The sequence below is a fragment of the Artemia sp. Qi Xiang Cuo genome, chromosome 8 (genome assembly GCF_049724085.1).
Source record: "Artemia sp. Qi Xiang Cuo chromosome 8, ASM4972408v1, whole genome shotgun sequence".
In the NCBI taxonomy this organism is placed as follows: Eukaryota; Metazoa; Arthropoda; class Branchiopoda; order Anostraca; family Artemiidae; genus Artemia; species Artemia sp. Qi Xiang Cuo.
The window spans coordinates 25,447,410-25,473,442 of record NC_142801.1 but is presented as its reverse complement, the minus strand read 5'-3'; the positions used below and the strand labels follow the sequence as shown (position 1 = coordinate 25,473,442).

Below are 26,033 nucleotides of genomic sequence, written 5' to 3'. Positions count from 1 at the left end.
GATTGGAAATGCATAATTCTGGTTCCATTTTAAGAGTCAAGCGTGATGGAGAGAAAATAGCCCCCCCCCTCCCTGATATCCTCTTTTCCCCAAACACATTCGATCAAAATTGTGCGACAGCCATTTTGTAGCCAATATACTAAAGAGAATATAACAGTGTCTTCAGTAATCAAATTTAAGAAATATTTAGGCGGACGTTGAACTAAATTAAAACCAACTATGAGCAGGTGAACTTTCAAAAAGATGACAAAGGAATATCTCAAGAAGGTGAAACTTCTAGGAAGTGTTTGGGGAGCGTTGCAATTAAACAAAAAAACTGTATACATGCAGGTTTTCAAAAAGGCATATAAGCAATATCATAGGCAGCACCGCTCTATAATAGCTAGAAAAATCATTGAAACATTTAAAGAAGCTAATTCAATTCGAAATTAAAAGTTCTAGGGTCCTTTCAAAGAGTAAAAGAGATTGGAGGGCAATCAGCCCGTCTCTCAAGACGATTTATTTCCCAAACATATCTAGTCAAAATTTTGAGACAACTATTTTGTTCAACATAGTAGAACGGTCCAGCACCTATGACTTTAGGGATATTGGGAAAGTCAAACCCACACAACTATGCCACACTATGTAGTCTTATAGAAAAAAAACGAAAAGATATAAAATATTTTTTTTTCATGAAAATGACTTTATCAATAAAAAACGAACAGAACTTTATCTATAAAAACTTTTTCCACAGAAAAAATTTTTCAAATAAAAGTAAAAAGCTCCATTAAGCCAAAAATAGACAGAAATGAAGTCAAGCAATTATCCAAGCGTAAAAATACCACAATCACTATCAATAAATAAATGAAACTCAAAATGAACGTAAATTAGAACAAAGAGCCGAGTCAAACTCGAAACGAGCAAAAACTAACATTAGTAGGGATGATAACCCCCATGCCTTCTCATGACCAGAACATAATTTGCGCTTTACTGAAAACAAATACGTTTATATGTTTTAACTTTTTTTTACTTAAATATGTAAAATAAAACTTTTTTCACTTACTTTTTTTACCCTTTTTTTAAGGAATAAATATCAGTATAGGTAAATTAAACTGACCATCCACGGCCATTTTTTTTTCAGTAAAATTATGTTCTGGTCTTGAAAAGGCATGGGGGCTGTCAGTTCTAGTAATGTTAATTTTTGCTCGTTTTGAGTTTGACTTGGCTATTTATTATAATTCCTGTTCATTTTAAGTTTCGTTTAATGGTTGATAGTGATTTGTGGTAGTTTTACGCTTGGGAGATTATTTGACTTTATTTCTGCCCATTTTTGGCTTAATATAGCTCTTTACTTTCCTTTGAAAAGTTATTCTGTCGAAATATTTTTTAAACTAATACAAATATATGACACCATCATTCAACCAGAGTGGGGGGGGGCTGGTACCACCTTATGGGCACCCATGGGCCCAGATGGTGTGTAAGTACAGCATATGTAGTACAGTGTATACGGTATGTGCTGTTTGAACTCCTGTTTCTGTTCTTAAGACAGAAATGTCCCAACAGCATGTTCCTAAGCCACCATGTGCAGGGATTGTCATATGCGTGCGTAAATAGGATAAGAATACAATGCTATGCAATTCTTAAACATCCATAGGCATGTGCTCAATGATTGGCAACTTGCTTGAGAAAGAAATTCGTTCGCTTCTGTGTGAAATGTATGATGGGGGAGGGGGGGCACAAGTTTGGCTTCTAGGCAGATTTCGGAAATCTGAGTTGCACACTGCAGGGCCGCTATAAGCGTTGCAGGTCTTTGTCAGAAAATAAATATCACAACATGATGAACAACAATTTAAAAGAGTACGCGACAGATATACCCAAGGCTTTTGTCTCAATTCACCAACTACAGTCCATAGCTGCTTGTTACATAGCAGATTTAGCGGTTTTATCGTCGGATGTCTCTGGAAACAGTACCAGAGCTCCATAGTTTGAATCCGTTCTCGTGATGGTATAACAAGTCCTGTTCCTACGCAACGGTGATAAAATAGGGCTCAGTATTAAGTCCATTAATATTCAACAAAATGATTAAAATGGCGAAGGAGAATATTCCACGCTAAATTATTGTTAACCAAATTGATATTGGTCACCTGTTGTACGAAGATGACATACTTCTTATTGCCGGAAACTAGTTAGGCTCCATCACTGTTCCTAGTTCTGATTAACTGAATTATTTGGATGTTCCTATGGGCTAATTAGTTTGAAAAAAGAGCTTCTTCCACAAAAGGACTTTTCAAAGAAAAGTAAAGTATTACACTAAATTAAACAAGAGCAGAAATAAATTCAAAAACATTTCAAGGTTGAAAATACAGCAAGTCACATTAATAAATAAATGAAACCCAAAACGAACAGAAATTACAATTAATAACAAATCAAACTAAGAACATTCAGAAACTACCACACAAAGGAGCAGGACTAACATCCCTTTAACACACATAGCTGAAAACGATTTTTACTTCCAGCTATGTTTTATTTTTCATACCATCGAAAAAAGGGGAAAAAATCACCATCACAACCAAGTTTACTGAAAAGAACAAATCATTGGGAATTGACAGCTTAATATGTATTGATATTCATAGCTGAAAGTTTTCACACTTTTGGATTTATTAAAGCTATTAAATAAAAAAAAAACAAGTTTTTTTAACTGAAAGTAAGGAGCGACATTAAAACTTAAAACGAACAGAAATTATTCCGTATATGAAAGGGGCTGTCCCCTCCTCAACGCCTTGCTCTTTACGCTAAAGTTTTTTATTGTTTAAAAAAAATAGAATTGTGAGAAAGTCAAACTTTAGCGTAAAGAGCAAGGCGTTGAGGAGGGGACAGCCCCTTTTATATACACACTAATTTCTGTTCTTTTTATATTTTAATGTCGCTCCTTACTTACAGTTAAAAAAACTTTTTTTTTTATTTAATTTTTTAACATTTTTGAATAAATGCAGATTTTTATTTTGGCTCACAGTACATGAATAATTAAAACAAAATTTCATATTAATTTACTTTTATTTGGTTAAATGGCTTTCTCCGAAGTTGTTTAATTTTATTTATGAACACTTTTATTAGTATTAAATACGTATAACTTACGAATTAATATACCTATCAAACTCCTATATTCATATATTTTTAATTTGTTTATTAGGGGATTTGCCCCCTAGTTAATACCTTGCTCTTTACTCGAAACTTTAAATTTTGTTCCAGTTTTTTAAAACTGACCGCTTAATCACAAAGGCCTTTAATTATAATAAAGAGCTCTTATTAAAGTACTAAAACATCTCTGGCTTAAAGAGTGAGGTATTGACTAGGGGGTGAACCCAGTCATATATGTAATATTTTCTGTTCGTTTAAAGTTTTGATGTTGCTGCTGTTGCAGTTGAAAAACTTGTTTTTTTATATTTAATTTCTGATCTTTTTTTAGATAATGCTGGATTTTAAATAATCCCTTCATAGCAATGTCCCTTCCCCCATGAAAACTTCCTTCATGGAAAGATCCTGCCACATAACCCCCGACCCCCCCCCCCTACCAGGAAAAATCTCCTCTGAAAACGTCTGTACTGTATATTTCCCAACACAGTTTATAGAATTAGCAGTATAATCATACCCTATCTCACCCATTTTAAAAACCTAGACCAAGGTGCGAGTGCTCCAGAGAACGTTTTTGCAGATAGAAACATAAGCGGCATTAGATCTTTTCACAGGTAGACAAGTCATATTTCTCTTGAACACGAAACAAGGGGAAACCCGCTATTACGAATAATGCACTTTGTAACCGTTTCTCATTGATTGACGGAAACAGACTAACCCGCTAATGCAGAAAGAAGTGGGAGGAGCTTTTTGTTCGTACCGAGAATGAAGACCAGAAATGATCTGCGATAAACTTACTGGATAATTCTATAAACCGTGCTTCCCAATAACCAATACTATATGTTAACATTGGGTAAAGTTCATAACTTTCAGCCCTCCTCCCGGGAACTTCGGGGGATTAAGTCATCCTAAAAGACATACTTATAATATTTTCGAACATGCTGAACAAAATGACTATTTCAAAATTTTGATCGGGTGACTTTGGGAAAAAAATGAGTGTGGGAGGGGGCCTAGTTGCCCTCCATTTTTTTGGTCACCTAAAAAGGGCACTAGAGCTTTTAATTTCCTTTCCAATGAGCCCTCCCACGATATTCTAGGACCACTGGGTCGATACAATCTCCCTTGGGAAAAAAACAACACAAACAAATAAACACGCACCCGTGATGTTTCTTTTGGCAAAAAATGCAAAATTCCACATTTTTGTAGATAGGAGCTTGAAACCTCTACAGTAGGGTTTTCTGATACGCGGAATATGATGGTGTGATTTTAATTCAGGTTCTATAACTTTTAGGGGGTCTTTTCCCCCTTTTTCGAAAATCAGCCAAATTTTCTCTGGCGCGTAACTTTTGATGGATAGGATTGAACTTAATGAAAAATATATATTTGAAATCAGCATTAAAATCCAATTCTTCTAATGTATCTATTTGTATCAAAATACCGTTTTCTAGAGTTTCGGTTACCATTGAGCCGGGTCCCAATAACCTATACTATGTGTTAACCTTGGGTAAAAGTTCATAACTTTCAGCCCTCCCCCTGGGGGCTTCGAGGGATTAAGTCATCCTAAAAGACATGGTTACAATATTTTCGACCATGCTGAACAAAATGGCTATATCAAAATTTTGATCCGGTGACTATGGGAAAAAAATGAGCGTGGGAGGGGGCTTGGTTGCCCTCCATTTTTTTTGTCACTTAAAAAGGGCACTATAATTTTTAATTTCAGTTCCAATGAATCCTCCCATTATATTCTAGGACCACTGGTTCGATACGATCATCCCTGGAAAAAAAAAAAATAAAAAAAAAATAAAAACGCATCTGTGATCTTTCTTCTGACAAAAAATGGAAAATTCCACATTTTTGTTGATAGGAGCTTGAAACCTCTACAGTAGGGTTCTTTGATATGCTGAATATAATGGTGTGATTTTCATTAAGGCTCAATAACTTTTAGGGGGTCTTTCCCCCTTTTTTCGAAAATAAGCCAAATTTTCTCAGGCGCGCACCTTTGGATGGGTAAGATTAAACTTGATGAAACCTGTATATTTGAAATTAGAATTAAAATCTGATTCTTTTGATGTATCTATTGGTGTCAAAATTCCGTTTTTTAGAGTTTCGGTTACCATTGAGCCGGGTCGCTCCTTACTTACAGTTCGTTACCACGAACTGTTTGATAAAGGAGAAAAACGTTCAAGATATATTTTGTTTTCAGTCAAGTGTAAATTATGTTCTGATTTTTAGAAGGTACCGGGAACGTTAGCCCTACTCTGCTTAGTGGTAGTTTTTGCTTGCTTTGAATTTGACTAGGTTATTATTACAATTTTTGTTAGTTTTAGGTTCCATTTTTTTTATTGATAGTTATTTTTGTTAGTTTTACGCTTGAAAATTATTTGACTTTATTTTGGCTCATCTTTGGTTTAATGTAGCGTTTTACTTTTTTTTGAGGCACTTAATCTGTGGAAAGTTTTTTTTTCATTTATTTCTGTTCGTTTTAATTAACTTAGTCTTTTTCATTGGGTAAGAAAAGAACATTTTACAACTTGTCGCTTTTTCATAGGCAGCGCAATCGCGCTGTCTAAGTAAAGAACGATGTTGGCACAATGTATTATTTTTTTCCATACCAGGGCAATTCATGTAGAACGAGTTGTCGCAGAAACTTCGAAAACGGCTCATTCGATTGGAAATTGGATTGGCTTATACCCTTTTTAATAGTCGAAAGGGATGGGAAGGCAACTAACACCCCTTCCCCGCCCACCACTTCCCCAAACACATCCAATCAAAATTTTGAGATAGCCATTTTGTTCAGCGTAGTTGATTTCCAGATAGAAAATATGTTTTTGGGGAGGACACTCCCCCACGACCCTCAGGGCAAGGGTTTTAAGATATGCCCTGGGGGCATATAACAAGAATGTTGTGACAATGTATTATTTATTATTATTTTTTCTTTAGACCAGGGCACTTAGTATCGAAGAAGTTGTCATAGAAACTTCGAAAAGGCAACTAACACCCCTTCCACGCCCACCATTCCCCGAAACACATCCAATCAAAATCTTGAGATAGCTTTTATGTTCAGCGTAGTGGATTTCCAGAAAGAAAATATGTTTTGAGGAGGACACTCTCCCACAGCCCTCAGGGATAGGGTTGTAAGTTATGCCCTGGGGGCATATAAGTTTTTTTTATAGAAAGTGTTGTCGTAGAAACTTAAAAAAAAACTCATTCGATTGGAAATTCAAAGGGCTAGTGCCCTTTTTAATAGTCGAAAGTGATTGGAGGGCAACTAACACCCCTCTGACGCCCTCTCTTTCCCCAAACACATCTAATCAAAACTTAAGATAGCCCTTTTGTTCAACGTGGTTGAAAGCTCTGGGAATTAGGTCTTTAAGGATGACAACCCCTCCCCCAACAGCCCTAAGGGCAAGGGTTGTACGTTATGCCTTGGGGGCATACAAGTTCTTTTTTATAGAAAGCGATGTTGTAGAAACTTCAAAAGGGCTCATTCAATTGGAAATTGAAAGTGCTAGTGCCCTTTTTAATACTCGAAAGTGATTGTCAATGAATGTGCATTGCCAGTTTAATATACATATATTGATATTTAGTAATCAAAATGTTAATATTATTTGATTTATTAAAGTTATAAAAGTAAAACATTTATATTTTTTTCAGTGAAGTGCAAATTATGTTCTGGCCTTGGGAAGGCATAGGGGTTTTGAGCCCAACTTATCTTAATTTCTGCTCGTTTGGGTTGACTCGGTTATTTATTGTAATTTCTGTTCGTTTTGGGTTTCATTTATTTATTGATGCTGATTTGTGGTAGTTTCATGCTTGGTAGATTATTTTATTTTTTTTCCTCATTTTTTTTTTAATGGAGTTCTTTACTTTTCTTTAAAAAACTTATTTTGTGGAAAGTTTTTTTTTTAATTAATCTCTATAAGAATCCAGATTTTAGCTTACTATCTATACGTTAAACAAAACTTGGCAACAGTTTCTAACAATTTTTGTACAATAATATTTTGAATTGGTGGGTGTATTCAAAATATGCAATAATATTTTGAACAGAGAAATATATTCAATTAAGTGGGCTGAAAATCTGCATAATCTTTGGGGCTCTATAGGGATGGCAGAACTCTAGCCCCGATCATGTTACATCCCTTAACATAGATAAATATTAATAAGTTATTCCCCTCCACATGTACCAAAAGTTTCAAATTAATTTCCTTGACCTTTCCTGAAAACCCTATTAGTGTAATTTGATTTAGTTCAATTTCCCACTCAACATGTACCAACAATTTCAACTTAATATTCTTAGCCGTTAATGAAGTCACACAGATACAACCTTTGGACCAAACTGGATGCACACAGTGCCTTTTGATTTAGTTTAACATCTCCAAAGAAATATCCTGAATATCCAACATATTAGATTACTCAATGTTTTTCCTGGGATACTGCCCGGTCACCCTTTCGACAATCTGGATACACATAGGTGGGGGGCCCTTACACCCGTTCTAAGCCAGGACCTTTCAAATTCATTTAATTAAAAAAGAAAACATATCTCTCGTGGGCAAAGCCCAAATATGATGTCTCTTAGTCATAATTAGCAAAATAAAGTTGTCTGATAAAACTTCGTCAGGATAAATAAACTAAACAATAAAAACACTAGAGATCATTGTAATATTTCAGAAAGCTTGGCAGAAAGCTTTTACTGTAGCACATGGTGTTACAGTAGACTGAGGTCAGTTTCGGAACCTTCTCAGCCACTTTCCTGGGGGGACGAGATCTTATAGGGACAAAAGGTGGGGGAAGGAATCATCGGTAGATGGGATGTTGAAGGAGGGAGGAGCCAAATCTTTGGCATAATTTTTCTCGGCGTGAAGAAAGGGATTCAAGTTTAAATTCTTTGAGGTAAAAGGAGTAAGGTAGAGGGGAACCGCCATAAATGATTTGCAGTTATCTCTTCTGAACTCGTTCTATTTTATCAGTTTCATCCTGGGTAAGGGCAAAGTGCCAAACCGGACAAGCATATTCAACTAAGGGGCGGATGAAAGTGTGAAATATTAGTTTCAGCTTGTCCTTAGGAACTCGAATTTTTTTCAGTGTTTTTAGCATTTGGATTGCGCTGTTAGCTTTTTTTTACAATTGTCTTTGTATTCTCCCGCCATGAGAGGTCAGAAGAAATCACCACACCCAGTAAAGTTATTTTATGGCTTATTAGCTCGGAAGCGATACGATTTCCGTTAAGAAAAAGTCGTCAACGTATTTCCATCTGCCCTCGAGCTCAGCAGTAATTTCATTTATCATGAGGAGGAAGCCCAGCGGCCCGATCACAGTTCCTTGTGGAATTCCACAAAAAACTGGTAGAGAAGTGGAAAATTGGTCTTTATACTTCACAGTTGGCTCTCTATTTGTTAAAAAGCTCTGGATGATTTTAATAATAAAGCTGGGTATATTTTTTTCCGCCATTTTTTCTAAAAGGATTTTGTGATCAACAAGGTCAAATGCTTTTCTGAAATCAATTGTAATTAAACTTATCCATTTTCCAGGTTCATCCAGGTGTTTTAAAATAAAATCAATTAAATTAACGAGGTAATGAACTGTTGAACACTTAGGGATGTTACCAAATTGCTTTCGATCAGTTACTTTCAAAAGATATTTTTTCAGCCATGCGGCAACAAAGCTTTGGTATATTCTGCTAAAAACTGACGTAAGTGTGATCGGCCGGACACCAGAGCATTAGCTGCACCTTTCTTTGGAATGGGAGTAATAAACCCTTTCTTCCATTTCTTTGGAAAACACAGCTTATAGAATTATCCAGTAAGTTTATCGCAGATCATTTCTGGTCTTCATTCTCGGTACGAACAAAAAGCTCCTCCCACTTATTTCTACATTAGCGGGTTAGTCTGTTTCCGTCAATCAATGAGAAATGGTTACAAAGTGCATTATTCGTAATAGCGGGTTCCCACTTGTTTCATGTCCAAGAGAAATCTGAATTGTCTACCCGTGAAAAGATCTAATGCCGCTTATGTTTATATCTGCAAAAACGTTCTCTGGAGCACTCGCACCTTGGTCCGGGTTTTTATAATGGGTGAGATAGGGTATGATCATACTGCTAATTTTATAAACTGTGTTGGAAAATATCCTGTTTTTGTTATATTATTGAAAATTATCTGAAGGGGAAATGATAATTCTTTAGCAAATGCTTTAATGAGAGCAACTGCAATATCAAAAGGGGCAACGGAAGGTATTTTTAACGAAGAGAGTTTACGATTATAATTACCGATGAAATATCAGCAATTAAATTATCCTCTGAAGGAGTAGTTAAACTTACTCGAGGATCCTCGGGTGGAAGAGGGGGGGGGGGGTAAGACTGCACAATTGAAGCAAAATGGGCATTTAAATTATTCGCAGTTTTCTCTAGAGGCTCCTCCTTAAGCTTCAGACGGCTTAATTGGGGCAAGGGAACAAACTTGCAAAAAAATTGGACCCATATAATTTTACCATATGATTTTAGGGCCCATGTAATTTTATCCAATAGTTTTAGTATAGAATTTTATGACCCATATAATGTTATTAACTTGATTTGGCGACGTTTTTTTTACATCGATTTCAGTTCATTGAATATATTAAATCAAATGGAGGAAAAACAAATAGGGCTTATTTGGCAAAGTGGGGGCGTTTCAACAAAAAAAAACTGATACTGCGTGACTGAGAATATATATGTTGAGACTTAACTATAAGGGTTTGTTGTAACTGATTTGAAGGGTGCAAGACCTAACAGGAGAGAGAGGGATCACCCCCCCCCCCCACAGGATGCGCCCGTCCAACTGATAAGGGTAAAGGGGACGATTAAAAGCTGGCGATGAAAAATAAATGCATAAATTATACAAAATTAATCTGTTAACATTTAAAGATGTTGCTTTGGAATTTTAAATTATTTCTTTTTTTTATACTAATTTTCAACAAAATTATACCAATTTTTTATTGCTAATTTTCAACAGGTAATAGCCTGTTATCCAATATGTTTTTACATTACCTTTCTAACTCACTGAAATAAGCACTACGTAAATAGTAGATTTTCGAAACGGCAAAAAAGTGACAATTTAAATAAAAGTGACAGGCTAAAATAAAAGTTACAATAAGTAAGTTTAGTGACTGCGGCCGACCCCTGTCCAATGCATTCATTTGCAACCATACCTTTAAAGAGGATCAAATTCGTAATCTAATCTGTAGCTCTTTTTTTTCTTCAGTGTTTGTAGTTTTGTCGTGTTCAAGAGCAAATTTAATTTCTCTTCACCTAAGATCTTCATGAGGTTCTGTTTACAATGTGGATGAAGTGCATCAGTTATCATATACATAGCTTTGTTTGCACTCATCAACATCCCAGGCGGTAGCTTACCAAAGAATATGGCTTCAAAGACATCAACAATTCCGTCACATGAAGCTGGCAAGGAATGAGTAACGATATAATTTCTGCTTTGCATACAGTATCTTTGTCACAAAACATCTCAAGAGTTTTACTTCCATTGCTAGCTGATGGCTCTTCTCATTAGGACTGTTGCCTAGCAGATCCCCACAATCGCAACTGTAACTGATTGAGACGGACCTATTTCTTGTGCTCGTCCGACGAAGCATGCTGATATAAGGTGTAAAAGCCTTTGCGGCAGCTTAGATTACTCCTACATATTTTGCAGTAAAAAGAAAGCTCATCATCACCAATCCGACACCATTTATTTATCTTTCTGCCACTCCTGGCTTCTTTAGTTAACTAAGAGCGACAAAAGTGTTGCAGTTGCCCGTTGTCTTTCCAAAATACACTTGGGAGACCTGAATGACAAGTAGGTTCAAACACAACAGGACAAACAACACGTTTTTCTGCCATCTGAATATTCCAATCATGGTACTCTTCTCAGCCAACCTGCCATAAGTTTACTATTGCCTATTCAGTTGCTATTCAGTCTCTGACCTGTTAAGACATATTTGCTCTTTTAAAAGGATTAAATCCCAGTTTTTCAACAAGTGTGAATAAAAAGGATTATATTCAGAATTAATTGGAGACTAAACTTTATTTTACCCAAAACCCCAAGAATGACTAGGAGAGTGTGCCCCGAATGTCGTTGCAGGGCAACTTTAAACTGTTTGATATGCAATGACTGTGGATCATATTTCCACAAACAATGTGCTGGAATTGAACGTTTCCAATGGACTAAAAGTTGGCTATGCCTAGATTGTTCTGCGAAAAAGGATAGTTTAAACAAGGATAGTCCAAAAAAGGTAATTACTTTTGCTGATACTTGTTCCAGTCAACCCCAGCCTTTCCCAATTAATCACCCTCGTCGTCTATCGGACAATGACCTGGCGAACATTGTGATGGAAATTCGATCATCCCCTTTAGCTCCAAACCTTCCAAGTAATAATGACCATCTCGAAGTCAACAAATCTAATGCCTCCTGCCAGACTGAAACTACTACTTGTGGCACTACTACTGTGGCACTTGTTGTTCTAATCCTCTATCGGACTTATCACTCCTTTCCCTTATAGCAATTAATAAGCAAGGAAATATCTGCAATCATAGACCTTAGGTCACGTCTAAGTGAAACCCCTCCAAAGTCGTCTGATAATAATGAGAATCAAAATCAGGAAATTATCAATAACAAATCCCACCCGGATAAATATTCAATTGTTTCCTGTAACAAAGAGGTGATTGAACAAACTTGTATTTTTCAAAAGTTTAGTTACCTTGGGGATAACATAATTAAGAGTTCATCTGACCTGGAGAACACGAAGTTGAATGCTAATGAATGTGAACAGAATGTGAACATTGCTATAGAATGCGAGGTCAAGTCAATTAAGATAAGTGGTCATGAACTGACTAAACATATGGGTGTATGCAAATTTGCCTGGAATGATATTTGCAAAAAAGGCAAAAAATGTGAGTATCTGCATATTTGCAAGAGTTTTAATGTTGGGGGTGAGTGTAAGGTCTCTGACTGCCAACTATTACACCGGAAAGTTTGTTTTAAGTTTGGGAAGTGGTCGTTGTTTTTGTTGTGACCGGATTCATTTGAATCGGGGCTATGACGCATTTAAAAAACTTTTTAATAATACCAGAAAGAGTTATCGTCAACTGTCAAACTCTCTCCCATGTATTATCACTATGAATATTGATCAGCCAAAAAACGAAGTTCGCCACACCAGCCCTCAAAGGCGACATGAATGTCGCCTCATCATCAATGCCGAATCATCAACGGCACCGAACAAACCCATTCAGAAGACCTCCATGTTACGTTCCAGCTCCATCTCATTTCAATTGCCAAATCAGTCTATCTCCTCAGTCCTGTTATTTGCTTCAAATGAAACCAAGAACTTACAACAAGTGTCCTATAGCAAATCAAGAAACCCTGGTATCATACATTGCTCCTCATCCTCCTATACATTTCCCAGAATCCTTCTAGTGAATGTAAGGTCACTGGTAAATAAAATGGATGAACTTCAAATTAGTCTTAACAAAAACCAGATTGGTATTGCTTGCCTTACCGAAACATGGTCTGCAACTGAAGACTTTTGCTCCATTCCAAATTATGACTTCCATTTTAAGCCCAGAATAGACAAAGATGGTATCCCTCTATCTCATGGTGAAGGAGTGGCTTTTTTTGTCGGTCTACCCTTCCTAATTGGATTCTTTCATTTTCTGAAATAGGGAACAACTCTAAAACTGAAGTTCTAGCCTGATCTTAGCCTTGATCAAGTGGTCAAGTCGCCTACACGCGGTGATAAAACCCTAGACTTCATTTTTACCAACATTGAAGATAACTACTGTGTCCCCAAAACGGCCCTTTCATTAGGGGAAAGTGAACATCTATGCATCTTTTGGACCCCTTTATCTTCCTTTCCTCCTAAGCGATTGATCAGTTATTCTTATAGACCCATTACAGACGAAAAGGTCACCCATTTCCAATTAAAACTTAGTTCCAAATCTTGGGCCAATATCCTACGTCTTACCAATGGTAATGAAATTGCTTCTAAGTTTTCAGCGGAGCTTTTCCAGTGAAAAATGTCACTCGCAAATCTAACTGCAAACCATGGATAAATAAAAAAAAAATGTGTGACTAATAAATGAACGTGATAAACTCTTTAAAAAAGGATTTTTCCAAGAATCTCGAAAACTTAGAAACGTCGTTGTTAGCGAAATCCGTAAAGCAAGAAAGGAGCATGGTGCTCACGTACTCAATAAGTTATTGTATTCAGACCCTAAGAAATTCCACAAAAGTGTCCAAGATCTCATTGGAAAGGTCTCTTCAAAGTTTTTCTTACTGGACAGTAATGGTGACCCAGTGGGTGCGGATGTAATAAATGATCATTTTCCTTCAATTTGTAAAATTCACCCGACACTCCAAACATACACCGGCCAACAGTGTAGTGAGTGACATTCCTGTGATTGAAATTCATCAGACTCAACTTAAAGTCTGGACACAAATAAGTCAGTATACCTAGGTGATATCCCTACCATATTGGTTGCGGAATGCGCCCAGTATTTAAGTGTACCTCTAACTGCTGTTTTTAACCAATGTTTTGTAGATGGTATTTTTCCAGTGTGTTTTAAACGAGCTATTATATCTCCTATACCGAAAACCAAGACCCAAAAGTTCCCTCTGACTTAAGACCAATATCAAAAACCTCCATTTTCTCTAAAATCTTTGAAAGTTTTATTTACCATTTCCTTTTTGACGATATTCATGATAAAATCAACCCTAACCAGTTTGCCTTTAGGCCAAATCATAGCACCACGCATTGCTTAATTTATATACTTGACACTATTTTTAAACATTTTGAATTGAATAATTCCTACGTTGAGGCTGTTTTTGCTGATATTAGCTAAGCCTTCGACAATTTGGATCATCAGACAGTTATGGATAATGCAAGGGCTTTAGGTGCAAGAGATTTTGTTTTACGTATGTTAGCTAGTTTTTTGTCTGGCCTTGAGCAATGTGTAGTCCTCCCTAACGGGGATTCATCAGGTTTTTCCTCGATTTCCTGTGGAGCACCTCAAGGGATTAAGTTAGGCCCTTTAACATTTTTAATTGTTTTCAATAATGTTTTACCAAGTTTTGCCAAATCTTTTAAATTTGCGGATGATTTGACATTACTTAACCTTTGTCAAACATCTAATACTTTGAATGTTACACTCGATTAACAATTTAACAATTTACATTCATTAACAATTTAAAGAATAATCTTGACAATGTTAAACTCAACTTAAGCATACCCAAAAGCAGTTTCATGCTATTTCCTTTTTTTTAAATATACCCCCTATCAATCATTACCTATGTATACCAAATTTAAATACGGTTAAACTGCTTGGTGTTCAGTTGGATAACGACCTTAAATGGAACTCCCACACTTCCCACTCATTTAAGTCTGGTGGTTTTCTCGTTAAATCTTTCTCCTTTCTCAAACGGTTCTCCATATCAATCCAAAACCTTAAAATAATTTATTGTTCTTATATAAGACCCTGTCTGGAATATGCTTGCCTTGTCTGGCACCCTGGGTTGACCAAAGACCAATGTTCTAAAATTGAAAATATTCAAAAAAGAGCAATAAAAATTATTCTGGGGACGGCCTATACTACACACGATGAAGGTTTGGCTAGACTTGAACTTATTACATTGGAATCACGACGTCACATCCTCACCATGAACTTTGGTCACAAGTGCCTTAGTTCTGACAATCATCGACGTTTTCTCCCTCCCTTTAAAGAAAATCCCCCAACCCTTCCTAATACAAGAGTCAATTCCCGTAAATCTCCAAATACCCCAAATGTTGACCATGAGGTACAAAAACTCTTTTGTCCCCTATTCCCTTTCACATTTTAATAATTGATATAAATTTTGTTTTATTTTTATCCGATAACATCTGTTTTATTATTGATTCAATATTTTGTTTTATGTTTATCCCCTAACATCTGTTTTGTTATTAATTCTGACGTGCTTATGCTAGCTTTTGTGCTATTTTAGCCAATACATCATATTCTATTCTATTAACTAGCCTCAGGGAAAAAATATATAATTTGTACCATAAGAATACAGGTCAATTCAAACAAATTCATCCTGGTATGGTTCATTTTATGAAGCTACAGGAAATGATCTATCCTTGAACGTTACCACAATATGACCAATCCATCGTTCTCACCATATAGGTCAATGTGCCTCTCTATCCTTGTACTACAATGTCACCCATTTATCCCACTCACAATATAGGCCAAGTTTTTGCCGTTGTAAGCTTCCTATGTTTACAACATTTAATAGATACTTTTGCCACAGACAAAGTTCCCACTGTTTTGTTGCTTCTTTCGGAACTGCGACGACGTAACAAAGAGACATGTATAAGCGGATTTGATGAGAAGCTATATCATCTAAGAAGGGGCTTTCAAATTTTTTAATACTTCAGTTTTCAAATATACCATGCTCCCAAATAGGGACTTTTGGGGGAGTTAAGGGACTTTCTGCATAAAAAGGACTTGGAAGGGACTTCAGCTGAAAAAAGAGACTCTAGGGACTAATTCCAAGCCCTGATACCCTCATGTGTTAATAAGACATTGCTGATACACCCTTTTGGCAGCTTGCAAGTATATAGTGCGGTTTGGTTTTGTTCAACAAACTATTTGCCCTAAAAGTTTCAATTTCGCTAAGAGAAAATTGGACCGCAATACCTTTAGCCTTAGTAGCAGTATTAGCAATAGTAGCAGAAGCATTGTTGCAGGAGTAGAAGCCATACAGTGACTTTCAGTTGGTTCAAAATCCCCCGCAAACATGCACCAAAAGTTTCAAGTTAATACTCTAAGCTGTTCCTGAGATATAGCTGTTACGCTCTTTTGATAACCTGCATCCACATAGCGGATTTCAATTTAGTTTAACATCCTGCTCAATATTCCCTGAAAATTTCATTTTAATATCATTAGTTTTATTAGCAGTAGTATTAGTAGTAGCAGCTGTAGTAATAGTAGTAGCAGTAACACCAATTATAGTATGCAGGTAGTGTCTTTTGATTAGTTCAATATCACCTTTAACATGTCCTGAAAGTTTCACCTTAATACTCTTAGTGGTCCTAGGATATTCCTGATACACCCTTCTGACAACCTGCATGGGCAGTTTGTTTTGATTTAGTTCGACAGCCATCTAAACGTCCCTTGAAAGTTTCACTATAATAACCTTAGCCTCAATAGTTGTAGTAGTCGTACAGCTTGTACACAGTGCCTTTTGATTAGTTCAACATCCCCCTTAACATGCCGTGAAAATTCCAACCTAAAATCTAAGCCATACCTAAGAAATTACTGATGCGCCATTTTGACAACCCGTACATACATCATGTGTTTTGATTTAGTTCAACATCCCACTAGACGTTTTCTGAAAATAAAGTTTCCCTTAATGCTCTTAGACTCAGTAATAGCCTAGTGGAAGTCGTAAGAGTGGTATTAGCAGAAAAAATGGTGGTAGTACTCACAAAGTGCCTTTTGGTTAGTTCAAAATACCCCTCAACATACCCTGGAAGTTCTAACTTAATGCTCCAATCTGTTTTTGAGACATTGATCATGCTTCTTTTGACTACCTGCATAAACATAGTGCCTTGATTTAGCTAAACATTCTTGTCAACATGCAGAAAATTCCTTCTTAACATCATTGCCCTTAGTAAAAGTAGTAGACTAGCAGCGGAATTAGTAGTAGTAGCATGAACATAGTGCATCTTGGTTTAACATCTCCCGCCAATATGTCCTGGAAGCTTGAACTTAATATTCTAAACTGTTCCTGAGATATTGCTCACACAGCCTTTTGGCAACATTCATGCACAGAGTGGGTTTTGATTTATTTCAAACAACCCCTAAGCATTCCTTGAAAGTTTCATCTTAATACCATTAGCGTCAATATTAGCAGTAAGCACATAGCACCTTTCTGTTTTTAACATGCCCTGAAATATGCCCCGAATGCCCCGAAATTTTTGACCGAGTCGAAAATAAGTCGAAAATTAGTAAAACATAGGTAAAAATCAGTAAAATTAGTCGAAAACTGAGTCAAAAATTAGAAACCCCCCTTCCCGAAAAAAATCCCGGATCCGCCCTTGATTTCAACTTAAGGCACTAAGCAGTTCCTATAATTTTGCCCATCCACCCTATTGAAAATCTGCATGTACATATTGTCTTTTGATTTAGTGTAACTTCCCCCTCAAGATCCTTTAAAATTTACCCTTAACCTTTGCCTAATATCCTTAGTCTCAGTAGCAGTACTAGAAGTAGTAGCGGTAATAGTACGCATATATTACCTTTTGGTCAGTTTAGCCCCCCCCCCCTCATTATGCCCTGTAAGTTTCAATTTAATAATTTAAGCCGTTCCTAAGATATTGCTGATATTTCCTTTTGACAACCTGTATGCTCAAACTATGTTTTGATTTGGTTTACCTTCCCCCTCAGCATCTCCTGAAAATTTCACCTTAATATCCATAGCCTTAGAATTAGTAGTAGTTGAAGTCTTAGTTGTAGTAGTAGCAGCAGTGTGCAAATACTGCCTTTTGGTCAATTGATCATGCCTTTCTTCATTCCCGGAAAGTACCGACTTTAATACCCTAAGATTAGCCTTTTTAACAACCTACATACACACAGTGTGTTTTGACTTAACTCAGCATTCCCCTCAACATTTCCTAAAAGAATTGCCTTAATAGCCTTTTTGGATAACCCCCAATCCCAATAACAAATACTATATGTAAAAAACGGGCGAATTGTATACCTTACAGCCCTAGCCCCAAGGGTTTGGGGGTTGCCATCCCCGAAGGTATATTTATTGAACCTTTCAACTATGCTGAACAAAAAAGTTATTACAATTTTTTTATCGAATGTCTTTGAGAGAATAGGGGGCATGTGTGGCTACTTGTCATACAATCACTTTTGATTCTGTCTAAAATAACAGAGTGATGGTCGATAAGAGCGACACGTACTATGGTTATTAGTGAGTTAAAAAACAAACTCTGTGAAACATATGGTGTTCCAATAAAAGTTAAAGGGCAATTTAAAGAGTAAACATAAGAGGCAATATTTACAGCTCAATGTTTGCATCGTACCTGCTTTTGACAACTCCACTTTGAAAATTTTCCTTTGCAACAGAAAAGAAACAAATTAGGGCAACATTTCAGCAAAATATGCAACATTCTTTATTGTTACCCCTCTTTGGTTCCGTAATTCCTTCATTAGTAACAATTACAATGTTTTGACAAATATGAGAAGATGGAAGAACTGTGGAGTTATTCTATAGACAACGGAAAGAAAATCTCAAATTTTTCCCCTAGCTACCTTATTTATACGGTGGAATAGATCAGTGATAGTGAGATAGTGAAAAGTTTGATCATTGATTTAAGCACTTAAACATGTTTTCAAGTCAATTCTCAGTCATTTGGCTGTACAACTAATGTTTTTTTGTTGCATTTTTTAACAACCTAGAGAAAAGTTACTAACTTCATTTTACACTCCTTTTAAGCTTTATTTTTACCAGCACAAATTTTTCCGTAAGAGAGATAGATAGATAATAAATAGTAGATGAAACAGTAAAAGATCATACAGATAGAGATAAGGAGAGAGGGGGAGAAAAAGAGGTGAAAAGACGAAGAGTATAAGACATTTTAGAGAAGACATGAGTTGCAATACGATTTAAAATAGTAATAAGTATTACCAGTCCTTCTACAACAGCTCCTTCTTCATCTTTATCTCCTTGAATTTGTAGAAAAATTTCTTCCTGGCAAAGAATGTGAAATGGATCAGCAACGCCAAGGACCATAACAGCTTCCTTTAGAGGTATTTTGGTCTTTCTGACAATGTCAATTGCATCAAGTTCAAAAAACTTATTCAAAACCTGTAACCAAAATGGTTCATTAAGCAGGTCAAAAGATTGCTGAATTTGTTCGATTTTCCAGCCAGCGATTGGCAATTTTTTTAATTTTGCAGCTGCTAATTTCGGATCTACCAACATTTCAACATTTATAGAAAGTGCTCTCTCTTGCAAGACATGCAATTCTACAACAACATCATAATGAACCGACTCCAAAAGAGTTATAACTTCACGATTGAGTTTAGCCGGAATGAATCTGGAGTAGAAAACGATACCCAAGTTATAATCATCGTTTTCAAATTTTTTCATAGATTTTCTGATCAAAATATCCTTATCGAATCCTGCCACTTTATTAAAAAACTCATCTTCCACTGCTAGAAGAACACCTTTCACACCACCAATTCGAATCTGATACGCCGATGGAATGTCATTACATTTCAGTATATCAGAAATTTGGCTCGCAACAGAAAATCTGACCAATCCAGCACCATCTGTGAGACAATCACGGTTATTTGCAAATACATCATCGAAAAAAGCCCATCTTTCAGGGGGTACGTCAAAGGTGGGAGTAACTGTGGTGCAAAAAAGACTAAGTCTCGATGAATACTGAGCAACGGAATCAAACTCATGCTGGTTTAGAATTATCTTACCTCTCAACTTAGTAATTTCTTCTATGCCGTTGCAGTCTACAAACAGAGCCTTATGACTTCTTTGCTCACTGGCACTAGCACACAGAAAATAATATACTTTTCCGTTCAGTTCAAGTCCATTATTTAACACACAGTTCACGAACTCGAAGGAGTTTTCACCCTGAAGCTTCTCTAGATTTTCATCACGGAAGGCAACAACAACAAAGTTGTGATTAGAAAATTTTCTAAACAGTCTATTCATCCTTACATACATCATTGGATAATACACTATTGTTGTTGGAGTTACGACAACACTGCCCACAAGAAAATGATCGGCATTCAGAGTGTCTCTTGCACTACTACGGGAAACACTATCAAAGCTTATATTTAGTATGGAGTCATAGTCAAACCAATAACTCAAATGCATTTCAGTAAAGAGATGCAAATTCAACGCTAGTTGAGTTTCCTCTAAATAGTTTGTACTAGCCAAGGTTACCAATATTTTTCTCAGAGCTATTTTGGAAAGAGCTACAGTTTTTTGACTTTTGATGATAGATAAACTCCAAGCAAAGGAGAACGTTTCTTTGGTCTTGGCGGAGTCCCTTAAAAATAAATCCCATAAACAATCTTGATCTTCATAATCATCTTCAGAATCATAAGCTTCATCTTGGTCACAAGACACGACTGTAACACAAGAATCGTATGCTCTGATCGGAAAGTTGTCAGGATTATTCAAAATGGCTCTTAGCAAACGACATCTATCGTTTTTAGAATTGTTTTCTTCTAATGACAGAGCTAAAACTGCGTTATCCACAAAAGCACTGAGCATATTTTGATCACGTGGCTCCAATCCAAATCTAAAATTTAAATTCAAATACTCAGTTTCTTCACCACACGACATCAAAAGTGCTGGTACTTGTGTATATGGTAGGTACAGTTTCTTAATGCCTTTTTCAGTCGAGTCAAGCAATGCAAAGTCAAGAACACCTGAATAGCTCATTACGATTTTTCGGTTATATCCGTTTCCATTTATCTTGATTTCCAAAGTTCGACTGTTATTTAAGTGCAACGTCATTTCGGCTTCAGGATACTGAAGGACAACTGCTTCTTCAAACGTCTGCTCATTAATAAAACTACCAAACGACAAGCCAGCGAGCTTCCAGGTTGATCTATTGGTCTTATTAGGTATTTGAAGACACGACCAAATCCTGAAGTTTGGGTCATTTTCGATACTAAAATTCCATAGCTCGCAAAGTTCTGCATATGCATCAACGGCCGATTTACTCCTTGTAAAAGAACTTGCGCGAAATGTAATAGGGATAGTTTTCGAAAACATAGAATTTTCTATTTCGTCATCCGATACTTCATCGATTAGCAGGAGCTGGTGAGACTCCAGAGTACGAATAACTCTCTCCTAAAAAAAATAAATAAAATAAAAAATAATAAAACAAAACAGAGACCAGGATATTCAAAAATTCATATTTAGTGTACACATATTTTCCATTCGCTTTTTTGACGAATGAACGTATTTTAAAGTCATTTTTTTTATGCAATGACATCAAGGCCGTCGTACATAACTCGTACATAAGCCCTAATAAAACCAAAACTAATTTTCAATATGACATTACACATGTCTTTGACTGTTTTAGAAAGTGCCCCTTTATTGCGCTTAAACCGGGGAGTGGCTTTTGGATGGAGTTGAAACTTTCAGGGAATGTTGGGTGAGGGGCTCCAACAGACCTCAAATCCTGACTTGGGGAGAAACAGAGGCAAATCAGTGGTGAAGGGTAGAGCAAGGGGACCAAAAACTTTGTGCTGGGGGAGGGAGAGGGCTAAAAAAATTAGTCAACGATCCACCAAAATGTTTTGCACTTCTAACTCCAACGGGAATTATAATCTATAAACGATTAAGCAGCAAGGTAAATCAAAATGCAATATAATCTACCGGGTTATGACGTGGAAATAAAATTTTGACATATGAGAGAGGGTACAACAAAATCAAAAGACTATGTGTGTCCGGGTTATCAAATGCCATGTCAGCAATATCTTGGAAACGACTCAGAACTATCTTGAAACTTTCAGGTAGTGCTGGCGAAGAAATGGAGGAGGGGCAAGGGAGCATCAAATTTGTATTGGAGGGAGGAGATAAAAATGCTGTGTCTTCTAGACTGTACACGGTTATCAGACCCTATTCACGGTTAAGTAACGAGCAATATCAAAAGACGGTACCCGTTACCAAGTTATCAAAATAGTATGCCTACAATTTTTTTTTAGATCAGCTGGGAAGATCAAGCTGAAATCTTGAGTTTAATTTTTGGGGTGAGGGAGGGAGCACCCATGTAGACCTCAAATTCTAGCTTGAGCGTGGAGGGCTAAAATACTTTCTTTCAAATCGTCTTAAAAGATCTGATATTTTAAGCCTTTGTTGGACATGAATCTATTCATGGTAAAGTAGTGATGTAAATTGTAAAACAATAAATGTACCCAGGTCAACAAAATACAGTGTCTGCAATATTTCGAGAATGGCAGGGGAGATCGGGTTGAAAATTTCAGTGGTTTTGGGGGGTTCAATTGCAATTCAAGTTTTGACTCTGAGGAGGGAAGGTTCAGAGATAAATCTTAAGAGAGGTTTCGTATCCAGGCTAGCAAATAACATGTCTGCATTATTCCATTAACGGCTTGGGTGATGGGTTTGAGCCTTTAAAGTAGTGTGTGATTGTTTTGTCGTTTTTTTTGTGGGGGGGGAGGACAAAATTATTCTTTTCTGGACAATTTTTGGAGGCGCCCACCCACACAAGAGTCTCGGGCAGGTGACCCAAAAATTGTAAAAATTAAATTTGCAAAGAAAGTGGGGCTGAGCTTAGGCAATGAATAGGGTACTATTTGGAGGATGAAGATGGCTTTAAACGATTGTTTTCCTGTTATTCCAAGCAAACCAATGGTCCTTTGTCAATTCTAAATTCTTGTTCAATCTTCCTAAGACAATAGGCGGGCGTGCCTTGTTTGCCTCTCATTGCAGGCAATCTAACGGTCCTATGTCAATTTTAAATTCTTGGTCAACTGAGACTCGAGGCAGGCGTGCTTTTCCAAAAACTAACACACAAGTATTTGTCATTACCCGTGCCATTTAAACATTTGCCTCTCAATTATTCGGACTACCTGTCTTGGCCTTTTCTACAATTAGCCATGTCTTGATGCTTACTGCAAAATACTGGATTTTCAATTCAAAGTTATAGTACCCTTTTTAAGTCAAAAGTGATTTGAGAGCATTCAGCCCTCCCGAAGCTCATCATTCCCCCAAAGACATCCACTGAAAAATTTGGAGATAGCAATTTTGTTCATTGTAGTTGAAGAGTCCGGAAATTATGTCTTTGAGAAAGACACCCCCACCCCCACAGCTTTCGGGGTAAGGGTTGAAAGTTATAACCCTGGGGCATATAATGTTTTATAGAAAGGGTGGCTGTATATGCTTCGGAGGAGACTCATTAGATTGGTAATCTGAATTTCTAGTGCCCTTTTCAAGAGCTAAAGTGATCAGGAGGCAGTTACCTTCCCCCACAACACGCGTTTTCCTGAAAATAAATTAAAAAACAAGTTTTTTAAACTGAAAGTAAGGAGCGACATTAAAACTTAAAACGAACAGAAATTATTCCGTATATGAAAGGGGCTGTCCCCTCCTCAACGCCTCGCTCTTTACGCTAAGTTTGACTTTCTCACGACTCTGGTTTTTTTTAACAATAAAAAAATTTAGCGTAAAGAGTGAGGCGTTGAGGAGGGGACAGCCCCTTTCATATACAGAATAATTTCTGTTCGTTTTCAGTTTTAACGTCGTTCCTTACTTTCAGTTTAAAAAACTTATTTTTTTATTTAATTTTTGAACGTTTTTGAATAAATGCAGGTTTTGATCTTGGCTCACCGTACATGAATAATTAAAACAAAATTTGCATATTAATTTACTTTTATTTGGTGTAATGGCTTTCTGGAAACTTGTTTAATTTTATTGACGAACGTTTTAATTAGTAATAAATATACGTAACTTACGAATTAACTTACGTAACGAATTTCTATATTCATATATTTTTAATACGTATATTAGGGGGTTCGCCCCTTAGTTAATATCTTGCTTTTTAATCTAAAGTTCGAAATTTTTAAAGATTCTATAAAAATAACCCTTAATCACAACGGCCGTTACTTAGGATAAGTATATTTTAATAAAGTATAAGAACATATTGTTATTAGATAGAAAGACATTGAATAGGGTGTGAGCCAAACCAAACTCGTAATATTTTCTGTTCGTTTTAAGTTTTGATGTTACTCCTTATTTTCAGTTGGAAAACTTGTTTTTTTCTATATTTAATTTCTGATCTTTTTTTAAATAATGCTGGGCAATCCGGCACCCCCTTCATAGCAATCCATTCCCCCATGAAAACTTCCTTCATGGAAAGATCCTCCCACATACCCCCCGACCCACCCACTCCCCTATTATCAGAAAAAAATCCCCACTGAAAACGTTTGTATACTTCCGAATAAACAATACTATATGTTAACATTGGGCAAAGTTGTTAACCTTCAGCCCTCCCCCCGGGGACTTCGGGGGATTAAGTCATCCTAAAGGACAAATTTCTTATATTTTCAACCATGCTGAACAAAATGGCTATCTCAATATTTTGATCAGTTGACTTTGGGACAAAAATGAGCGTGGGAGGGGGCCTAGTTGCCCTCCATTTTTTCGGTCACTTAAAAAGGGCATTAGAACTTTTAATTTCCGTTCCAATGAGTCCTCCCATAATATTCTAGGACCACTGGGTCGATAGGATCACCCCTGGAAAAAAAAATAAACACGCATCCGTGATATTTCTTCTAGCAAAAAATTCAAAATTCCACATTTTTGTAGATAGGAGCTTGAAACCTCTACAGTAGGGTTCTCTGATACGCTGAATATGATGGTGTGATTTTCATTAAGGTTCTATAACTTTTAGGGGGTCTTTCCCTCTTTTTTTGAAAATCAGCCAAATTTTCTCAGGCGCGTAACTTTTGATGGGTAGCACTAAACTTGATGAAAGTTATATATTTTAAATCAGCCTTGAAATCTGATTATTTTGATGCATCTATTGGTATCAAAAGTTTTTCTGGCATACAAATACAAGGCAGAACTATAAATTATTAAGAAAAAACAGAAAAAATCAAACTATTATTTTTTTTTCCCTGAAAAAGACTATGTCAATATAAAACGAACAGACACTAATTAAAAAAAAAACTTTTTCCACAAAATAAGTTTTTCAACAAAAAGACCTCCATTAAACCAAAAATGAACAAAAATAGAATCAAATAATCTACCAAGCATACAACTAAAACAAATCAATAAATAAATGCAACACAAAACGAACAGAAATTACAATAAATAACCATGTCAAATTTAAAACGAGCAGAAATTAACATGAGTAGAGTTCAAAACCTCTATACTTTCTAAAACCCAGAATAAATTTGCACTTTACTGAAAACAATTCAAATGAACGTGCATTGTCAGTTTAATATATTTACGCTGATATTTTCTCCTTAAAATCGAAATTAATTTTTGACTTCTTAAAGTTATAAAAATGAACACATTTACTATATTTTTTTTCAGTATAGTGCAAATTTTATTCTGGCTGTTAGAAAGCATAGGGGTTTTGAGATCTACTCATGTTAATTTGAGTTTGACTCGGTTATTATTGCAATTTCTGTTCGTTTTGGGTTTCATTTATTTTAGTTATAGTCAAAACTTATTTTTTCAACAGCTAAACACCCGAGTTGGAATCTGATTTCATCGAAAATGTTCAGCTTGTTATGTGTGAGATCTGCCCAAATCTGCAGAGGCGAAATGGGCAAAATTTTCTGTACAAATAGGCATCTGAATGTAATGTTTTATAGTACAAGGGGAAAGAGAAACATTTAATTGCAACAAGGTATGATTGCATTTAATATGCATTTAGCGTTTAATATACTAAAGGAGGCTAAAGGTTTAATTCTATTTAAATAAAAAACATTGAAAAAGTAAATTTTTTTATAATAAATAAAATTGAATTTTATAAAATTTAAGCAGCGTAATTTTTATTTTCATTTCAATGGTCTAATAACTGGAAAAGAGAATATTCGTAATATAATTCGCTTTCAATGAAGCGCCAATGACGCATTAGGCTTTCGATTTATACATTAAGGGAAGGAGGCATTAGCCAAAGTCTTATTTGTAATGAAAATTAATTTGTCGTGAACGGTTTTGGGAAGATAAAAGATCAAATAAAACACCAATATAATGAACAATAAAAATCCTTACATTTATATAATAAGATTGACTCCATACATTCATAAAATAAAACATCAATATAATGAACAATAAAAATCCTTACACCCATAAACATCAAATATCCTATTAGATTGGCTATGTGTCTGCCAGGAATGATAGCCC

At 36.0% G+C, this 26,033-nt stretch overlaps 1 protein-coding gene across 2 annotated transcripts in view; it reads right to left on the bottom strand.

Moving 5' to 3' along the window:
* The window catches only part of LOC148949273 (uncharacterized), an 84,382-nt gene that overhangs the window by 17,085 nt on the left and 41,264 nt on the right, over positions 1 to 26,033 (bottom strand). For both annotated transcript variants that reach the window (XM_089093315.1, XM_089093313.1), the window contains exon 4: positions 18,804 to 21,002. In XM_089093315.1, coding sequence (XP_088949441.1) covers positions 18,804 to 21,002 — 2,199 coding nt within the window. The remainder of the gene's footprint in view (positions 1 to 18,803; positions 21,003 to 26,033) is intronic.